Genomic DNA, 21902 nt, shown 5'->3' on the forward strand with positions numbered 1-21902 from the left:
GGTCTGCACCAGTTCCCCCTGAGCTTTGGATGTTGCCTAAAACTTTATTCATCTCACATCAGGTATTCAGGTATATCAACTACTGACACTGCAGTGAAACATAAGGGGGCTGCTGCATTCCCAAGTGTGCCATCCTTTCGATGAGACATTAAACCAAGGCCCCATCTGATTGAGTTGGTGGTAGTTCAGGTGGATGTAAAAGATCCCACAGCACATATCGAAAAGAGTAGGGTTCCTTTATTTATATGCAAAAAGAATTATTGTAAAATGTGAAATAATAAAAGAAAAACATGTCTGTATTTACAAGTATTTATAAATGTACAAATTTGTGGATATACAAACCTGTTTACAGATGTCCAGAATTCCTTTACAACCATACTAAATTTTCATCCCTATTAGACCCCCACTCCTTTTTTTCCATAACCACCATCTGATTTTTACTTAATATTGTTGCTAAAATCCATTTACCATTAAACATAATTTAATTTGTTTCATTCCATATAACCCTTATAACATCATATAACTTTTTATTTGTTCTTTTAACATATTTTACTTATATTCTTATAATATCCATATTTAATTATAATCATGGTTATTTTATATCTTTCAAAAAATCTTTACATAGTTTGCCCCATAACTTTTTTATGCTCTTGCATTTCAAAAGCACGTTCCATTCTTCTTGACAATGTAATCGCATTCTATCACTTTTCTTTTTATAGGGCACATTTCCTTTTACTGGCAATTTATCTGTTATCAGTCTCCACAAAACATTTAGATATTCTACTTTTTGATTATACCATTTTTTGTATAGCTTGTTTTTTCATCTGTTGGATTTTCCCATGGTTTTACATAATAATGTTTTATCATTACATTCTTGTAACATACTTTTCTATATTTTTCTATATAATCAGTTATTTTCCACAAAAATATTTTTTCTTGGTAACATTTTATTTCTTCATTTATACGGTGTTTTTTCTGTCTTACTTTTTTTATCATACCCCAAAATTTATCATACTTATTTATATAATTTTACTGCTAAACTCCCATCTTTTTTATCTGCTTTAACACTTTGTGCAAACTTAAACAGCACATACCACTTGGTTAATTAACCTATCCCCCTTTCTTTATTTACATACAAACCATATCTTTATACTGGGTTTACTCTAGAACCCCATATAAATGAAAAAATATATATCTGCAATAATTCCTTTTCAAATACTGTGCCAACATAAATACAATTGCTGAGTATGCTATTTTCCCATCAGTACTGAATTTATCAGATACACCTTTTTTCTGAATGATAATTTTATATGTTCTCCAGAAAAGACATGTTTTATTTCTTCTGTTGTTGTTTTATTTTCCCCATTGAATTCTACTTGCATCTTTCTTTCCAAATTGTATAAACATAGAAATTTCATTCATTTTAAAAATATATACCCTTATCTTTACTACACCTAAAGCTTTGTTGTTTCTTTATTTAAAGTCATCCCTATCATCTCTTATCATTCATTTGTGCAAATTATTACGTTTATCCATTTTTTTGCAATTCTTATAATGTCATCTACATATGTTAATATAACTTGAATTCTTAACCCTTGAGGTGTTATACCCTGCCTCCTTAATTTTGTAATTTATTTCACAGACTATCACATTCAAACTAATGCAACGAGTATACAACTCATTTGATATCCCTGTCTTATACCATTCTTTATATGTACCTCTTGGCTTAACCAGCCATTGACAAGTATCTTTAATTTTTTACATAATTTTCTAATTTTCTCACTTACATTATATTCTTTCATTATTACCCAAAGGATTTCACGTCCCATTGTGTTAAAGGCCTTATTAAGGTCTCCTATCATGATTTTAGCTTTTTCTTTTTTATTCATAATATGATCACAATTTCTTTAACTATCATTAATAATTTTTGACAACCCTTCCCCTTTATACTGTATATACTATCTTGCTTCATGTTTTCCATTTTAATTTCAAATCTTTTTTGTATTATTTTCATGAAGATCTTCTAATCATTATTAACATTATTACTAACAGTCTCCAGTTTTTTTAAATTGTTTTTCTTCCTTCTCCTGTATGAATTGAGCTATTCCACTACATAATTCTTTATACATAAAACCTTTGTTTAACCATTCAGTACAAATCTTTAAAAAATATTTTTTATCATTCAATGCAGATCTTTAAAATTATATTTTGTCAGTCTCTTTATCTAGTTAATTTATAGAAATCTCCTTTTCCAGCTCTTTATTCTCTTTTTTCTGTTAACTTTTTTACTTTCCATGTTATTTTCAGTACCTTCTTTCTTTAAACATTTCTTATACATATTCTTATACATATTCATAATTCTACACTTCATAATATTTTCATGAGTTCTTTCTTTTTCTTCTTTTACATTTTTATTTCTCTCATTACACTACCATCTTCCTTTACTAATCTGCTTAAGTAACTCAGTACTTTTTCCTTGTAAAAGTCTTTCCTTTAAAACAATTAGTGTTTTTACTTGATTTCTTTCATATAATTCATTTTGTCAGAATACTTTATGTTCTGTATCTTCCAATGCATCTTTTGTGTTTTTACATTTTTCTTTCTCTATTTTAACTTCATATTGCCAGTCAAAAAAACATTTTTTATAATTCTCCTTTAATATCATCCACCTTTCAGACCAATTTTTGTAAAATGTTCTCATAGCGATATAATCTTTCCATAACTGTATTACTGATCTCTTTCCTTCTTCATTCAATGCTTTCTCATTTATCCTTTCTATTCCTCTGCCTATTTTATATATTCCTTGTCTTCCTTTATCTCTAGCCAGTTCTACTTCAGAAGACTGAAAAAGCAAAAGACTGATTCCCAAAATACTGACATTATTAATGCAGGGGGCAAACCCCCATACTCCATGCTAATTGTATATACCAGCTCCAAGATTGCACAACAGTGGAGAAGGGGCAAATTCCATCCTTCAGAATTTTGAGTTTTCAGTATTTTGGGATTCAGTCTTTTGTTTTTTCAGTCTTCTGATGTAGACCCCTCTAGCCATATTGCAAGTTGATCAGAAAATCGTGTTTCAACTACTACCCCTTATCCTATAAGTGAACCTTCTAATACTACAAAATAATCAATTTCAGTTCTATACATATCTCTTTTGTAAATCCATTAATTTTTGCCCCAAAGTTTTAACTTGCCATATCTTGTAACTTCTAACATTTTTCTTACAGTGGATATAAAAAGTTTACACACTCCTGTTAAAATGCCATCTTTTTGTGATATAAAAAAGTTAAGCCACAATAAATCATTTCAAAACTTTCCCCACCTTTAATGTGACCTGTAACCTGTACAATTCAATTGAAAAAAAAATCTGTTAGGGGAAAAATATAAAACATAAAAAACATACAATAAGATGGTTGCATAAGTGTGCACAACCTTAAACTAATACTTTGTTGAAGCACCTTTTAATTTAGGAGTCTATTAGCGTGGCATATCTTCCTTGCAAAAGCACCCCAAATCTTTCAGATTGTGAGGGCATCTCTTGTGCACAGCCCTCTTCAGGTTACCCCAGATATTTTCTGTTGGATTTAGGTCTGGGCTCTGGCTGGGCCATTCCAAAACTTTTTTCTTCTGGTGAAGCCATTTTTATTTTGATTTGGATGTATGCTTGAGGTCATTGTCATGCTTGAAGGGTGAAATTCCTCGTCATCTTTAGCCTTCTAGCACACGCCTAAAGGTTTTGGACCAAAAGTGTCTGGTATTTGGAACTGTTCATAATTCCCTCCACCTTGACTAAAGCCCAGTTCCAGCTGAAGGAAAGCAATCCCAAAGCATGAAACTGCCACCACCATGTTTCACCATGGGGATGGTATTCCTTTGGTGATGCAAAGTGTTGTTTTTGCGTCAAACATACTTTTTGGAATTGTGGCCAAAAAGTTCAACCTTTGTCTCATCAGGCCATAACATTTTCCCACGTGCTTTTGGGAGACTTGACTATTGTTTTGCAAATTTTAGCTGGGCCTGGATGTTTTTCTGTGTAAGAAAAGGCTTTTGTCTTGCAACCCTACTTCATAGCCCAGACATATGGAGAATACAAGAGATTGTTGTCACATGTAGTACATAACCAGTACTTGCCAGAAATTCCTGCTGCTCCTTCAGTGTTGCTCTTGTCAGCTTCCCTGACCAGTTTTCATCTTGTCTTTTCATCAGTTTTTGGAGGGACGTCCAGTTTTTTGCAACATCACTGCTGTCCCATATTTTCTCCACTTTTTGATGACTGTCTTCACTGTGTTCCATGGTATATCCAATGCTGTGGAAACTTTTTTGTACCCTTCTCCTGACTGATATTTTCGAGACCCTTTGATGCTTTTTAAGCTGCCTCTGAACCATAGCTTTTACTGTAGCAGGCAACTGAGTAAATGTTAGGAAAATCCTACTAGGACAGCTGAATGTTTTGGGGAGGTTGATCTGAGTCTCTTTAATTGATGGCAGGTGTGTACCCAAGAAGACTGAATGCTGTAATTAAATCAGGAGGTGCTTCAACAAAGTAATAGTTTAAGGATGTGCACACTTATGCAACCAGCTTATTGTATGTTTATTTTTTATATTTATTTCCCTAACAGATTTGTTCATTTTCCAATTGAATTGTACAGGTTATAGGTCACATTAAAGGTGGGAAAAGTTTTGAAATTATTTATGGTGGTCTCATGTTTTTATATCACAAAATCCTGGCATATTAACAGGAATGTGTATACTTCTTATATCCACTGCATATCATGTCCTTTCTTTTTACACTTGCCTCTTAATTCACAATTAAAGTCTCCTGTTATTATTAATATTCATATTTATCACTATACAGTCAAACATATGATGAAATAAGCTTTCCTTTTCTTTACGATTAGCGTAAGCATATACTGTTATATCTATATACGTGTTCCTTCCATTTTAAATCTACAGTGGTTAATCTTTCCATTTTTGCTAAAGTTACAGCTAATATCTTTACTGTATTTCTTCAAAATAAGACTATTCCAGAACATCTCTCATTTCCCAAATTCCAGATTATCTTTCATCCCTATAGTTTCTGTTTGTAATCTTTCATTTGTTAAAAGTCTTGAGTTTTCTAATGTAATTACATCTACATTGCATGTATTACAACACTCCAAAATCCCTATTTTTCTTACTATATCCTTAATACTATTCACATTTACAGAAACAGCACTCTAAAATTTTCATTTTCCCTTTTCCTTAGATCCATGGTTTCATATGTTCGTAGCTAATTACTAGGCTAGCTTTCATTTGCAATTGGGAGCCTAGCTACTCTCCCTCCCAAAAGTGAGAGTCAAACTCTGTACCTCATGCCTGTGGGTCAGACACCTTAATCATTATACCAACCACCAATCTTTTATTGTGTATACTCCTTTTTATCCATTTCCTTGGGGGGGGGGTTATTTCTTTTGTACTTATCCCTTTAAATTTTCTTTTTCTGTCTTTTACCCTTCTACCAATAGATTTTTTTCCTTTTACTACCTCCCAATTTGTCTTCTTCCTCACTTTTTTCAGAATTCTCTTCTATGTCCTCTTTATTATGTTTTTCTTGTCTAATTTTTCTTCTGTTTATACTAGTTCTAAAATTTCTTCTCCCTTCATTTTCTTTTTTTTCTCTGTTATTTTCATTTTTGCGATCCATTCATTCATAAATGTCCAATTTTGTTACATTTATAACATTGCAATTCACATTTTTTGCATTCTCATTTCCCCACAAGTATAACATTTTCTTTTGTAAGTTATCAGATGTCCTTTTCTACAAAAAAAGCGTTTGGGGTTGTCCCTAGTATTTTATAACACCCCATTCCACCACCTTTATCATGCTTGGTATATTTGTAATTTTTTTTCTTTTTCTATTTTTAACACGATATTACATACCCAGCTACCAGTCCATAAAACCTTTATGCCATAAATGTTTGCAATATCCAGTACTTCTTTACAGACAAATTTCCTTTCAAAGTCTCTGTGTACCTGTTTTTGAAATTGCACATAGATTTTCTTTTTGTTTCCTTGTTAAATGCTTTTATCACATAAAAAATCCATGTGTTACATTCTTTCTTTTTTCATATTCTCCAAGAAAATTATCCACTGAAAAAAGTCTGAAATGTAATGTCACAAAATGTGTCTCTGTTAATGATAATAAATGCTCTTACTTCATGTGCTTTTACACCCAAAGGAGGTATTAAATTGTCCCACACTTCATACTTATCCATTTCTTTGTCTTCTTTACTTTGAATGTTTCCCACTTCAGTTTTTCATTTTCTTCTGCTTCCTTTTCTGCTACTCCACTTTTGCCTTTTGTTCCTTTCTCTGCATATGTTTTCTTGTCCATCTCACAACTGTTCTTCAGGGTTGCTTGTGCATCCTTCTTTTGTATTTTCTCTATAATGACCTGCAGGAAACATCTCCTTTATTTTTTTTTGGTTCACTCTGCACCATTTCTTTAAGTAAATCATCCCACAACCCTCCCATTTGGATGGTTGTAATTATATATCCATCATTCGCCGACACGTCTCCATCAAACAGATTTATTTGAAACATTTCCTCAAAATCCTGCACATGTTCTCCAGTCTCGATATTTGCTTTCTCCTCCATTTCTTTCAGCACTACATCTCATTCTCTCTCCCTCTGAATCCCTGGTTCTCTGGGCCTCCTTTGCCTGGAATGGAAACAGGAAGTGCTCCTCCAAAATGGGTCTTACTCACAACAATGACAAGTAGGGGAAGTTCCCTGATGTCCTAACCAAATTTCCACTAGTAGTATAAATACCACCTTGGGGTATCCCTCTAAAAAGTCTCTTAGCCTAGTGGGATTAACCTGGTCAACAAAGGATGGCTGGATGAATAAATAAAATCCCCTTATGTCCATTCTAAGGCAATGTCAAAAATGACAAAACTACCAACATAGCAAAAAAAAAAACAAACTCTAAGCAACCTTAAGGTCTTACAGCTCAATGCTAGGAGTCTAAATAATAAACTCTACACCCTACAAAATGTTTTCACTCTGGAGAATGTAGAAATCTGTGCTGTTACAGAGACTTGGTTTAAAGCTGCAGAAAGGACTCCGGCAGTAGAGGGCTACTGTGTCTTCAACACATTTAGACAAACAGCAGCACAGACAGGGGCGAAAGGTGGAGGTGTCTTAATCTATGTTAGCAGCAAATGCATCTCTAGTTTAATTAAACAGAATAATGCCCTGGAGTTCATCCACATCCAAGTTTCCGTATACCAGGTTGCCTACCATGTACTGGCCAGCTACAAGCCACCCTCTATGGCCCACAAAGCTCACAAGCTGTTGGAGGCACTCACAATCCAACCAAATACTTCTAACTGTCCATCTGTATACTGGAAATCATACACTGTCTCTAATTCATCGCCAGTGTTTCCTGGACTTCATCAACACAAGCGCCCTGGACCAGATAGTGCAGTCTTCAGCAAGAGGATCAAAATATTGGACCTGGTACTCACCAGCGCAAGAAAACAGTGCACCCCCATATCATGTCATCAGTGGTGAAGTCCGACTGCAATGCTGTCTCCTTCGAAATTAAATTCAACTTGTGAAACCCAACTAAATGCATAACAGTTAGAAGCTATGCTAAAGCAAAATGCATTCTACTAGGCAGTGGTTTGACAAAATTCACAGCTCCTCAAAACCCAAATGCACAGCTATCTATACAGAACTGTTTACAAAAACCTTGTACAAACATGTAAATGTTTGCATTGAGGCTGCCGTACCTACCAGATGTAAGCCCAGATCTAACACCAAAAATATACTTCACTGGTGGAATCCTTACCTTTTCAGGGTATATAACAAAAAGAAAAAGTCATGGCCAAAACCTAAAAATTGCAACTCTCCTAGAGACAAGAGCCCTGTTATTGAATGAAATAAGAAACTAGAAGATCTAATAAAGTCCAGCAAGGCCAGTTATGAGGACAGGATAGCATTCCAGGCCAAAGACAATCACAAGGTCTTCTTCAGCTGTGTCAGGAATGTTAAAGGTAATACTCAACAGTATGTGGTAATTGGCACAACCTTTACTGACCAGGGTGACGTAGGAAATCTAGCTTAGCTCTAACTTCATCCCCACTTCCCACTGTGAAATCCCTTCTAGCATACCCCCCCCCCCAGTTTTCAGATGGGAGCAGATACTGGAGGTGTTTGCTACAGCCACAAACACTGCTTCATTGGGTGCTGATAATATTCCTGGCTGGCTGCTAAATAGCCTAAAGCATGACCTAGCAGGACCACTTGAAGCTCTCTTCATCTGCAGTCTCAGAACAGGCTATGTGCCATGTGACTGGAGGGCCACAACTGTCATCTCTTTTCATAAGAGTGGACCATCAGCTGACCCATGAACTATAGATCCATCAGTCTGACCAATCTAATATGCAAAGCCATGGAAAAGAATTATCGTGGAAATGAGCAACAAGGACATTGGCAACCTACAAACACTAGACACATCCCAGTTTGGCTTTAAGAGAAGGTCTTGTCTACTTAACCTAGTAGACTTCTTTGAGAGAATCACCATGGCTATAGATAAGGTGAAAATCGTGCATACTGCGTACCTTGATCTGGCTAAGACATTTGATAGAGTACCCTACTCAGGTATAGTTGACAGACTGTCAGAACTAGGCATAAATCTCTGCATAATTCACTGTATTGCCAGCTGGCTCACAAATAGGACTCAAGAAGTTAGAATCAGTTAGACCACTTCCACCAAGAAGAGTGGTCACCAGTAGAGTATCCCAGGGCTCTGTGTTGGGCCTGCTCCTGTTTAGCGTCTACTTCTCAGAAGTCAAGGCTAATGCCAAAGGCCTCTAGCTCACAAAGTTTACAGGTGACTAAATTGAGAGCTATCGTAGATTCACCTTCATGACACCAACATTCGACAAGAGGGTCTAACACAAATGACTGATCTGAAAGCTGCAGATTAAACCTCAGTGCAAAGAAATGCATTGTAGTGCCTTTTGAGAAAGCATCCACCCAAGCTAATTACATCATCGATAAGAGTTGACCCAGTAGTTAGGGATCTGGAAACATGTAGACAGTAATCTTGTGTTCAACCAACGTGTAGAGCATGAGACTTTTACTCTCAGAGTTGTGGGTTCGTGCCCCACATTGAACAAATCTCTAGGGTTTGGGGGGTGGTGTAATGGTTAAGGTAGTTACCTTACAGTCCCAAGGCACTGGGTTTGATTCTCACCTTTGAAAGGGAAACTGTCTAGGCTTAAAAAATGGCCCATGAGGGCAGCTAGCCTAGTAATTACCTAAGAAACTTTGTAGCCAAGATAGTGAGAAAGTCATTGTATGCCACCCAGCTCATACGTACTGATATGGCATCCAGTTCCAAGGAATAATAGGGTCTATATTAGAAGACCGAAGATGCATTGTTTTGAATGCATCTTGGTCGAACTTAAAAGGCTGAAAACGCAAAATATCAAAGCGGCTGTTAAGCAAATTCTTTCCCTGGCCGCTCCTGTACTTTGCCACCTTCGGCACTGTAGTGCGGTCTCTGAGTTGGTATATTTAAGTAGAGGGGTGTGGGGAGCAAATCCCCCCACTTAATGTAATGTTTGAAATTGATTCTTTTTTTTTGTTGTTGTTGGAACAGCAATTTCTGGAAAAAAATCACTGTTCTGACACTTCGACATTGTAAACTTTCTCTTACATAGGGTCGATCAAACACCGTTCACTTTTTTAAGCGTTCGGTGATTTAATATAGACTCGAATAATAGTACCACTCTACTTGGCCTTTATCAGACCCATCATTGTGTACAGTGTCCCCTTTGGCTTGTCCCTAGCCAGACTCTTGCAACAGTTGGACCCTCACCGGGAGAATCCAGGGTATGAATACCCTATCCTATGTCTGTGCTCAGTCTCCTACAGGTTACTGAGTAACTGTCTATGCCTAGCGTATAAGGCATCCTCTGATCCAGTTCTGATGGATCTCTTGCACATCCACAAGACAACATCAGAAACTTTAGATCCAAGTATGTGTACTTTCTCTGCAACATAAATAGAACCTGCTGGATGGACCACTGTGTCCCCCAAAGGATCCCTGCTATGTGAAATAAGCTCTCCATCTACATGAAGCAGAGTTTATCACTGATCCTGTTCAAAAGAAACTTTGATCATTGGATTTGAAATCACAAATTAACTCCCAGCCTGGCCCCAATGTTTCTTATGAACGGAGGTCGACAGTAAGAAGGAATCCCCAACTAACATAACGCTTAGCTACATCCTCACTAACGTACCCCACCATATAGGTGACTAAGGAACTCTGGGACTAAACGGAGTTGGGTAGCATGGCTAGGCTTGCAAAAGACCCTGTTGCTTATTAGCCTAGTATGAATCTACATTAAACTACAAGTTTCCTGCAAGTCAGGCAAGTATTGAAACTGGAATTACTTCTTTAACAATGAAACGTTAAATCTACATTATTTTGATTTACAAGAAGGTGCTTGCTGGTGGCACAGTAATGAAATGGAAAGCTCTGCGGCATGAACACTTGACTGGCATTTTACAAGATGTGCATCTGTACAGGTGCGTCTACTTCCGTAACATGGAATTTTACAAAAGAACTTACCAACGTTTGATTAGTAGAGAAGCTGCATACAACCAATGACCCATCAAGAAATGTAATCCCCCAGATAAACAGATATTCTAAGAAGTATTTATGTCTCTGTTGTGTGAGATGCTAACCCTAGTAATTGAAGTATACTGATCACATTGACTGTCCACCATCTTTTGTTCATTTGTCTTTGCCTTAAAGGATGTAACGCCATACAAAATGGATCTATATTATGTGACCTGGTGCTTTCTTAGTTTAAGAATCTGCTGCGTGGTGGTACTTACCTGTGTTAAGCGTGTATTCCTACACAAGGACATAGCCTGTTGCAAGGGAAAGGTCTTAATAACAAGATATCAAAGTATGATGTATGATGTCTGATGTCTAAATTATATGATTAGTTATTAAAACCTTGCAGTCCTCTTTAACTTTTTCCCCAGATTAAGCTCCAAATTTCAGGATGACATGTAATGGCTTTATTTTTCCTCTGTGCATCTAGTGTAATGCAGCAGTTTCTATTGTACACCATGAAATTATTGGGGAAACCAGAAAGCAGCAACCTCCCTGTAACATCATTGCTGGGAAGTGTTAATGATCAACCTTTTACATTTTTTGTTTTAAAGTAGTTCCTTTTGGATTTTGCTGGTGTTCCTGTCATGTTTGTTTTTGCTGCCTTTGTGGCTTTAGATTCTTGTTGGCACATTTCTTACTGCAGTTGTGGACAGTCTGTACCTTAGGCTTGCAACCAGATGTGGTCCAGCGACTGTGTATAATTACTCATTACTATCTGTGTATATAAAATCTTGACCAGATGTGAATACTGTCGAAAAAGCCTGTGTACTTGTCCAGCACTGTGAAGACAGGGACTCTTCGGATATCGTCTGTTACTGCGAGTACCTTGCATGGCTTCTGATGTTGACCATGTACTATTCTTTTGCATTCTGATCTGTTTCATTGCATTGTCTTTGCAGAAATATGGTCTGTTGTATGCAAAGTATCACACTTGTTAATATAGGAGAGAGCGCTTTCTGTTTAGCAGTAATTTTAATTTTACTGCTTGCTTGTCCCAGGCTCTCGATATTTTTTCACATTAGTTAGATTATGTTGAAGTTTTTCCTTTCAACATCAACACAAGTTTCATTACTGTATGTGCCTGCCAGTACGTCATGCTTACTTTTTGCAGTGTTTTGATAATAATGTATTTCAGTAAATCTTACTTACTGTCCCTGTACTTTGTTTACCTTTTATATTGTAGTGTCCACCTTGCTTTAGAACCGCCTGCCTACCCTTTCAGTCCATCTCTAGTGTGACTGATAAGTAATTAACCATGAATGGTTCAAATACTGATCATAATTAACTTTACCCTGCCTGTAATTTGAATATTCATTTTCATTGTGAATTATTTAGCTACTGCTGTTTTCTTCTGGAGCTTGCTTCTGAAGTATTTATGTAGTTCATCACATTGGATTCTGTTTTACAGATTGGTCTGCTTAATTGCAAAGATTGTCTTTATGGGGTAAATTTGAAAAATGTACTGTAATCTTGTTAAACTGTTCCCAAGAAATTTTGTTGTGCAGTGGTTAATCATGTCTGCTTCACACACTTAGGGTCCTGGGTTCTATCCTTGCTGGAGTCATTATATTTTAGCAGGATTTGGCATATTGGTTAAGGTCTTTAACTCACAGATGCAAGTTACAGGGTTTGATTCTGACCTCCGGTTATTCAAGGACTGTACCCGTATCTCAGACTTAATCAGCATTCTTCCTTGGCATACTAAACAGCTAGGGTGTTTGGGTGCACTGTCTGCATAGTAGTAGCATGGACAGTATCACAGGAAAACTAGATAGATCTGTATGTAGCTTATCTAGGAAGAAGGAGACTATGAATCTTAAGTCATCGAACCATAACAACAGTTTGAAGATTCTGGTTCTTTTTTTTCCGCCTTTTCATTTTGGCAGCAAAAAAAATTAAAAATTTTTTTTTTTTTTCCAGAAAGGTGTCAGCGTGGCAAAGTTCAAGCAGCATACAGCCCCCATAACTTCAGTAGAGTGGCATCCAACAGATGGCAGTGTCTTTGCAGCAGCTGGTGCTGATGACCAAATCACACAGTGGGACTTGGCTGTGGAGCGTGACCAGGAAACAGAAGAAGCCAGTAATGACCCTGCACTGACAAGTATTCCACCTCAGCTTCTCTTCATACATCAAGGCCAGAAGGACATTAAGGAGTTGCACTGGCATCCACAGTGTCCTGGAGTGCTGGTCAGCACTGCTGTGTCTGGCTTTAATGTTTTCCGCACGATCAGTGTCTGAGAACTGCTCCTTTTCTGTCTTGAAAATTCAGTTCTTTCATAAAGCATGGATATTGTACACTAGCCTCGTGAAGTTTCCTCAAGTTCTGTCTGCTTAATTATTCAGTGACTTGTGGAGGCATCAATTAATTATTGAAAGAACTATGCCAGCTGACAACTTATGATATGCACAGTCAAGGCTCATTGTGTAAATTAAATGTAAACAGGACTAGATCAGTGGTTGGGGTTAGATATTGTAACCTGGAAGCCGTATAGTTTTGTGCATTAATAAGTGGCAAGTAGGATGTGGCCTTTAGTTGTTTCTTGATGAGCACATTCTCCAGTCAGCTGTTAATGTTTCAAAAATGACTAGTGTTTTAGTCATAATCACTGGTATTTCTGATGGAATTCTTATAGATAAGTTGCAGTAACTTGTGGCATCTCTCTTTATCCCGTTTTCCTTGTGTGTTTGGAGCAAGTTAAGCAACCCTTCATATAGTTTTATTTTATTTAATTCCAACTTGTATGGCAATTAGCTCAGAGATTACATTTATGAGCTGCTTCCTATAGCCCAAAGTTTGATTCTGTCCGCTTCATTTCCATCCCGTGAGACCCAGCATGTCACTTAAACAGACACTGCTATAGGACATTTGGGAACTTAAGCTGGGCTCCTTGGTGGTCTCGTAGAGCATGTCTAGTTACTACCTGTGAACCTATGTTTATGTAAGTTAAGGACTTCATGAGCTGGTTCCTTAAATTAACTTTCTGTTATGAAGTTTTTTAATGATACTGAACTTAAATTTGCATCTTGTCTTCATGTAAATTTCAGAGTGCCTTCATTTACGATCAAGAAATGAGAAGTTAACATTTATTGTACGTGAATGTGTTGGAGAAAAAATATATTTTTATGCAACCCTTTAATGTGGTACTTGCTGCAGCCTGAAACAAAATATGCAGTGTGAACCACTGTGAATTTCCTTTCCAGACTATTTACTGTTGTGGGTAATAAAGTTTGGAATAAATGAAAACTATCAAAGTTTTCAAAAATCAAACTTGCCACTGTGTTATTTTTGGAAGAAGCTGTGGTTCTATATAAAAAAACTCTCTCTCTCTGTGTGTGTGTGTGTGTGTGTGTGTGTGTGTGTGTGTGTGTGTGTGTGTGTGTGTGTGTGTCTGTCTGTCTGTCTGTGTGTGTGTGTGTGTGTGTGTGTGTGTGTGTGTGTGTGTGTGTATGTGTGTCAGTGTACACAGTGTGTACAGTCTCATTAATTGATTTTTAACCAGAGGGAACTGTGGCTTAAGTGAATTTCTCCAGAGTCTTGCAGTACATTCTTGGTAGACCGAGAAACTGTCTTCATTTTCAGTGAGTCTTACAGGAAGGTCCCATTTTTTCATCTATCATGAAGCGTTGGATACTTGTCTTTTCTGTATTGGGACCCCAAATACTTGTGGATACATTTTCCCTACTTTTTACTCTTGGGAAGAGTGATCCATTTTCATGCAGTATCTGAACCGCTAGAGTGAAGCACCAGGCTAGTAACATTTTATTAATTTATACATTTGTTGAACGGGTAAGTACACTTGCCAGGGATCCTTTTCTGGCACAGCCTGGGCCAAGAATGCATACATACATCAAACATTCATTTGAACATTAAAAATATTCTAGGTTGACATACCAAATGTCTTAAATTACTATTACTCTTATCATTTGGAATTTGGTTAATTTTCTTTTTTATTTTGTGTTAACCAGATAGTAAACCAAAGAACAAAAACAGCCAGCACCGTTCATCGACAAAAGGCCTTTTTCAGTGCTATAACAAAATTACAAATGTAAAACCAAATGAACGGAAGGTGCACAAAATAACTTAGAACCTGCACAAATGTGACATCACCAATAAATAAACCGGCACCATAACCCCTCCCCCACTAGACTGTGGGAAGATCTGAGCAGTTACAATATGGTAAAAAGAAGACAGCTGATGTTTCTTTAGGTATGGTTACGAGTTTTGGTAAATATTCTTCTGCCTTTTGTGGTTTAATTAATAAACACTGGGATATTCTTTTATCTAATAACAGGTTGGCCCATTTGTTACCATTATGTTGTCCCTTTTCTTGTAGACAGGGGAAAACAATAGGTAATCATTTAAACCATTTAAAAAAAAGTTGTTAGGCCAGATTCTGCTGTACAGCAAACTATTGAAGGTGAACAATTAGTGGGGTTGTTATCCCTGTGGGCATTGTTCTGCTTGCAAAAAAGTTATAAGAACTAAACATTTTTCTCTTAACAGCCCAGATTTTTTTGTTAGATGTTTCAGTACTTGCATTTCTGAATGGGTAGTATGCCTGAGTGTACTTGTCCATTTTTTTTTTTTTTTTTTTTTATGTGAGAAGGACCTTTCGACAATTTAAACTCGCATTTTTGAACATCTTGGTGATATCAGGAATTGCCGTCCCTCTAGTGCTTTATACAAACACTCTCTTAAACATTCTGCTGTTACATTTAGATTTACTGCTATAGACAGAATATATTATCAAGGTTTTAATAAGTTAGGTTGGCATGATAGATTAAAGAATAAAGAACATAGTTTGGATAGTTTGTTTGGGTGCCTTATTTTCTCCTGGGTTAAATGACATTTTGTGATTGGCATTTAAATGAATTGGAGGAAAAGTTTTGATGCTGGTTTATTTATTTATTTATTGTTGAGGTTTGTTTGTGTCTTTCGGCTTTTCCCGGTTAGGGGTCACCACAGCGGAACTCCGGTCCGCTAATGATTGGCAGTTGATTTTTACGTACCGGCTTGCCAGGCCTGACGCACAACCTTCAACGAAGGTACGCCCATTCACGCATGTCTCCACGCAGAAGACGCTCTAGCTGAGAATCGAACCGGACAGCGTCTTACTGTGAGGCGACAACGCTACTCCAGCACCACCACCGCGGGTTTTATTTATTGTTGAGGTCACATTTGTAATTTTGTTACAGCACTGAAGAAGTCCATTTGGCCGAAACAGGTATGCTTCATATGGAAATACACTTGTGTATTTAGTTCATAAAATAAAATTGTTTATTTTTGCCAACAAAGAGTGCTGGCTATTTTGTTATTGGGTTTTCAGTACTTTTTGGCCTTGCACCTTGCCTTACATGCATGGAGTTCTTTTGGAGTACATTTTGTGTGTACAGTCCTACAACATGTGAAAAAAAATGTCTGTGCCCAGTGTCTGACATCTCCAAAAGGTTCCTGTGGCCTCATGCCGTCTTGCTAGAGAGTATTGCCATATTTGGAGCCACTTAAGTGCTGTAAAGTCTAAATCTGGAGCATATATAAAATAACCCATGCCACCTAAAGCAGTTTATCATTCTCGAGTCACAAGAGGACATGGGACCTGGGCTTCTCATTAACCCATCAAACAGGTTTCTCTTTGCCTGAAGTTTATCAATCCTGGAAATGGATCCTTTGTTCAATAATAACTTATTCTCGTAACTACACACAAAAAGTGTTGATAAACTGCACACCACCCCAGCAAATGTAAATTTAAATGTACATTACTTGTGCATTCTTACAAGATGAAAAAGGCCACATAAAGCATTTATCAATAATTTTATTCTTTGGAAACAAAATCACATTGTATTAATGCAAAAAATGGGCCTGTAGTCCCACAAAGACTGCATAGTTGAAGGAAATGCCACCAGTACTGGGATAGTATACCATACCACCCTAATTGTATCTGTCGGTAGCATGGTACCATCTGATGGTGTAAAATCACACCAGAGAAGGTAATCCCCCTGATCTACTCAGGCCATATGTTATCAGTGGTATAGTTAGTATTGCTTCAAGTCTGATCCAAAGAAAAGCTTTCCTGACTGGTGGGCTTCTTCTGCAATAGGGTAGCCAGTTCACAATGCAGTCTTCCTGTGTCCTGTATGGTCCTATGAGAAATACCCATGGTACTAAGGGGATCTTTTGAAAATAAATGTAATTTCTGCAGTGAGCCATACTGGCTAATGGTATGTTTCTCTTTGCAGTAGCAGCCCATGAAAGGACCAGAGACGAGGAACAACTCCTATCAAAGGTAGCACTTTACGCCTGGACATCCAGGGATTTTTGGGCTCTCATAGGAAGTCCAAACCTTGCTTTTTCAGCAAATACATAAGAGTTTACCAGGTAAATGTGGGTATATTTATTTGGTTATTTATTTATTGACATTTGGTTACTGGGAAAGTCCAACTGGGTAGAAGCCCATTTTCACCAGAGGCCCAGGGAGAAAAGCCCCGAATTATTACAAAACATTTCAAGAATGATGATTTTACAATCTTGCAAAATAAAAAAAAAAACTCTGCAGTTTAAATAATTATAACAAATTAGTGATAATATAAAAAGATTGGTTACAAATCGATACAAGGTATATGACAATTATTTAATATTTAGAAAAACATTAGACAGATTGTAGAGAAAGTAAAGGTAAGTTAGTCTAATACAAACAGGAATTGCAATATGATGTGAGGGAGGAACAGGCTTATGGTATATTTAGAGAGAAAGTTATGGAAGAAAATTAGATAGCAGTAAGGAAGTAAGTAAAGAAGGAAGAGTAAGGATGTATAAGGAACAAAAAGATACTTGTTCACATTTAGGAATATAGTTTATCCTGGATATGAGCAGGAACAGAGCCAGATTTTAGCTAGGAAGCCTTTCGGAGTGGTTTTGAAAAATGGGAAGGAGGGTATAGACCTGATGGATGCAGGTAAGGAGTTCCAGGCCTTAGCAGCCTTGTTTGAGTACAGACAATACCCAGCAGATTTGCTAGGCTTGTAGCCAGACAGGAGTTTTTGGTCACTAGATCACAATGACCAACTGGGAATATAGTTGCATAGAATGTTTTTAGTGCTAGACAAGGCAGATGGCTGCTGGATAATTTTATAGGTGGGAAGAAGTTGCATAGATGTTAGTTGATGTGGCAGTTCTAATCAGTTTAGGCTTTTCACTGTTATACAGTGGTGGTTTCTGAAAGGGTTATGTGCTGCAAATTTACCAGCTTTGTTATAGCATTGCTCAAGTTTTAATTTTTCTGAAGCCTGGATGTTAGTAAGGATGAGAGCACCATAAAGAAGACCGGGGAGGAGATAAGTAGTGGACATTAGTGTATATCTAACAGCTTACAAATATGTTGGAAATAGAAACATGCACATGGTTTAAATTTTATTGAAAAGGAGAATTTAGCTAACACTGTGGTATAGAGGGATAAAACCCTGACAATGGCACAGGTGATCAGAGTTTGATTACTGGCTCAGGCACTTTTGAGGCACTGACAGGAAAGGATAGGCATTCCCATCTTTGTGAGGAGGGGAGGATAGAGTAGGATGCATATAGCCACAACCCCTCTGAACATGTTTGACACTGAAGTGGGCATCCTGGGGGAGGGCTTTCAGCTGATCAAGCTACTGCCTGGTAGTAACCCTTATTAGTCAGTACACAAGTGCATCAGTTTGATGGGGGCATTGTGATTCCCCAAAGTGATGTTGGTAGTCCATCAATGTCCTTCTATTCCTGTGTTGCAGTATTCTTTACCTGAGAGATGACTGCCGTAAGTGGTCACAATATCCAGCCAGTATACAAAAGCCTTTTATCACTGCAGGGTACGGGGGACGTCCCATATAGACCTGCAGACAGTGTAGGCCATAAAAGCGACGTTTGCACATACCATCCTCAAACTTTTCTGCCGCCAGTCCTAGCTCCATCTTCGACCATCAGTCTACTCGCCCAAGTTGTTTGCTGGTGTACAAGATTCAGATAAGTGCTCCATTCTGATTTTCTTTACCTTCTGCTACTGCTTTTTTGGAGGTTACATGTCATTCAGGAAAGGCAAGTGCCAGTGTGGCAGGCAAATCTCTCATAAATACAGTCATGATCAGTTTTTTGCTTAGGGCCTAATCATGACCATAAGTCTTGCCCATCTGTCAGGCGTTTGTTCCGAAGACCCTACTGACTTGCCTCTCTTCTCTTAGTATTTATCTTGAAAATCAGAGACTTGAGAGATTAGCACATGACAATATGGAGGGTATGTCAGGGCCTTCTGCTAAGCCTGCAAAGAACACTAAGAAACTAAAGCCTGTTACTTCAGCTGCACCTCCCATTATGGACATCTGTGTCAAGGCTGATGAAGGCCTGGAGGTCGGTTTGGATTTTTTCTCCGATTCCTTGGTGGTTACCACTTTAGAGGCCGTCAGGGATTCAGCTACTGGCACGTCCTCAGTGGTTTTGCAGACATCCACATCAAACAGACAGTGGGGATCCTAGGTCGCTGCTTCGGAAGGACTGCAAAGTATCCCACAGATCTTAGTCCAGGAGGATGTACTGACAGTGTGGGCACTAGGTAGGCCTACATCGGGACCCTCCACCTTACACAAACCAGATGTTCACCTTAATAGAAACAAAACTAAGCATGCTTCTGTTCCTCAAGAAGTCATCATCTGACTGGCAGGTCTTTTCACAAGGCCTGTTTAATGCCTTCATGGCCTTAAGGCCTCCCTCAGTTTTCCCTCTTACTTCTTCCCCTCACAAAAGGGTTAGGGATCAGGTTCTTAATGCTGAGGAGGATTCCTCAGAGCATGAATCTTTAGCTTACTCTGCCCAGGTTGCATCTCCTTTGGAGTACGCTATCCCTGAGGAAGTATTTAATGGTACTGAATCTGCTAGTGAGCATATCGCATTTGGTGAGACTGTTGCACATATGAGGAAGTACTTCAAATGGGACTGCTCCCAGATGTCTGAGGTGCATAAAATATATTATGATTTGCTCCAAATGAACTCTCCTTCACCATCTGTTGTGCCTCCTGATCTGATGTTATCTTAGTCACCATTCCTCATGTTAGGGTCTTGGATCCGATATCGGATCTGAGACGGCATACTCATTCAAATAGTTTATCTCAAGCTCCCCACCATGATGCTGTGCTGCCCTCTAAAGCCTCAGATCTCATTTGCCACTTGATGTAGACAGACGCAGATTGCTCAGCTCCTCGTGGGTAGTAAGTAGGCTATACTAATTATAACATTCTTTGTTTTGGGGTTTATTCCCTCTCTTTTAGGTTTCCCTGTGGATATTAGTGGTTCGGCTGTTGTAGTTGTTTCCCCTTCCCCTCCCAGTTTTGACTAAAAGTCACTTGACGCCCTTTTTCTTTGGGTGTTATAACCCTTGTTTTAACCTTTGTTAAAGAAGCTTCTTCGTGTGGTTATTGATTTTACTATTAGTAGTCTTAGTGGGTTTTGTCTGATTTGGTTGTAGTAGTCCCGGACAGATTATTTTGGTTTTTCGACTCCACATGGGTTGAATCCTTGTGTTCAGATTTTCCTTTGGCTATGTTGTTGTTGAGGTTCAAACCATGTTGGACATGGGTTTCAAAAGATGCTCCTCGTGTAGTCGGAAAATGCTGTTTTCCAACTCGCACAAGGAGTGTGTCTATTGTCTCGGTGGTAATCATCTGGAGGTTGAATGCTGTATTTGCGTTGCCTTTAACCCCAGAGACCTGGTCGACCACCGAAACCAATTGCTGATTAAAGGACTGATTAAGGGGGGGGGGGCCTTGGTCTCTGCTACCCTGACCAAAGCGGGCCCTTCATGGGTGAAGAAAGAGGTTCATCCAGGTGAGGAGGTCCCTTCCAAACAACCCCGGCTGTTGGATCCAAAGTCCTTGGATCTGATTCCAGCCGGGGTGGTGTCTGACCTGAGAGCCTCTGGTCCCAGAGTCTCTTGGGAGTCCATCCCTGGATCGGACTCCAGGTCTTCAGATCCGACACTTATCGGTTCCCACCCCCAGATCCAAGTCTGTGGATTCAAGACCCCCAGATCCAAGGATGGGTGTGTTGACTACAGATCCAACTGTCTTGGATCCAAGAGATTCGATAACAGTTATCACGGATCCTCCGGTTCTCTCTGTTCTGAGCAGGTGGGATCCGAGGCCCATGTCGGAGCCTGTTATAGTGCAGGATCCCTTGAGAGTAGAGCAGATGTTTTCCCCTCCTCGCAGGCCTCATTCGAGGGAGCACAAGAGGAGATCCTCTGAGTCCAGACACTGCTCCCCAGCCAGGTCTTCCATCTCCTCCAGATTGTCCAGGAGTGTTTTTTCTGTGGATGTGGACAGGATTATGCGGTCTTTTCTGAAAGCTCAGATGGAGTTGGGGCTTCTGGCTTCTCCAGCCCACATGTTGTCCTTCTTCCAACTAAACTGCTCCTAATCCAAACTTTGGTTTGGATCCCAGGGACTGGTGCACAGCATGGAGGCAATGGGCGTTTCAGGCCCCACTTTAGTCCCTACCCCATCGGGATCGGCAATTGGTTCTGGTCCTATGACCCCAGGACAGGCCATCCCTCTGGGCTGTTGATCCGGGGTCCATGGGGTTAGATTCAGGTCCAGGTTTGTTAGATGGGTCTCTGACCCTAGGTGATTTGACATTTGACAGCTCAGGTCTGGTGCTGTCTGGCAGAGCAGGAGGTCTGGGGGGGATCTACCCTCTCTTTGGCTGTGGTATTATCGGCAGGAGAGGGGGACGGAACCTTCTCCAGTCCCTCCACTTTCCGGGCGGCAAAAAGGTCCTTCTCTGCTATCAGAGTTACCTCCCCTGCTCGCGGTCATCCTACCCAGCCCCAGTATTTGAGCGGACCTCCTTATCCTGCTTCTGGTCAGCCCATCCGGTCTAGCCTCCCCCATAGGGGGTCCCGTCCTCTTCCAAGTCTTCCCCACAGCCTCCGGCGGAGGAAGTTCTGAGGAAGAGGACATGTAAGAGGAGACATCTAGACTCCCCCATGGAGTTTTTAACTGAAGATATGGATGCCGATGATGGGTCGGGTCCCCAAGATCTCCTTAGAAGACTTTCTCGAGATCCTCAAGGCCAAGGGTGTTTGGTCTGCCCTATCCACATTCTCTGAGGAAACCATATTTCTGGAGACTTTCAGAACAGGCCTATGTATTGGGTGCCCACCTGCTGACCTTATCAATCTCCTGGCCAGGAGGG

The 21902-nt window shown here is 39.0% G+C and overlaps 1 protein-coding gene across 1 annotated transcript in view; it reads left to right on the forward strand.

The window, feature by feature from the left end:
• The window catches only part of GRWD1 (glutamate rich WD repeat containing 1), a 296620-nt gene extending 282668 nt beyond the window's left edge, over positions 1–13952 (forward strand). The window contains exon 7 of the mRNA XM_044081555.1: positions 12605–13952. Within this exon, the coding sequence (XP_043937490.1) occupies positions 12605–12922 (318 nt within the window). The 3' untranslated portion in view covers positions 12923–13952. The remainder of the gene's footprint in view (positions 1–12604) is intronic.
• The last annotated feature ends 7950 nt before the right edge of the window (positions 13953–21902 follow it).

Source organism: Protopterus annectens, chromosome 1.part1 (genome assembly GCF_019279795.1).
Source record: "Protopterus annectens isolate FY-2018-M chromosome 1.part1, PAN1.0, whole genome shotgun sequence".
Lineage (NCBI taxonomy): Eukaryota > Metazoa > Chordata > Ceratodontiformes > Protopteridae > Protopterus > Protopterus annectens.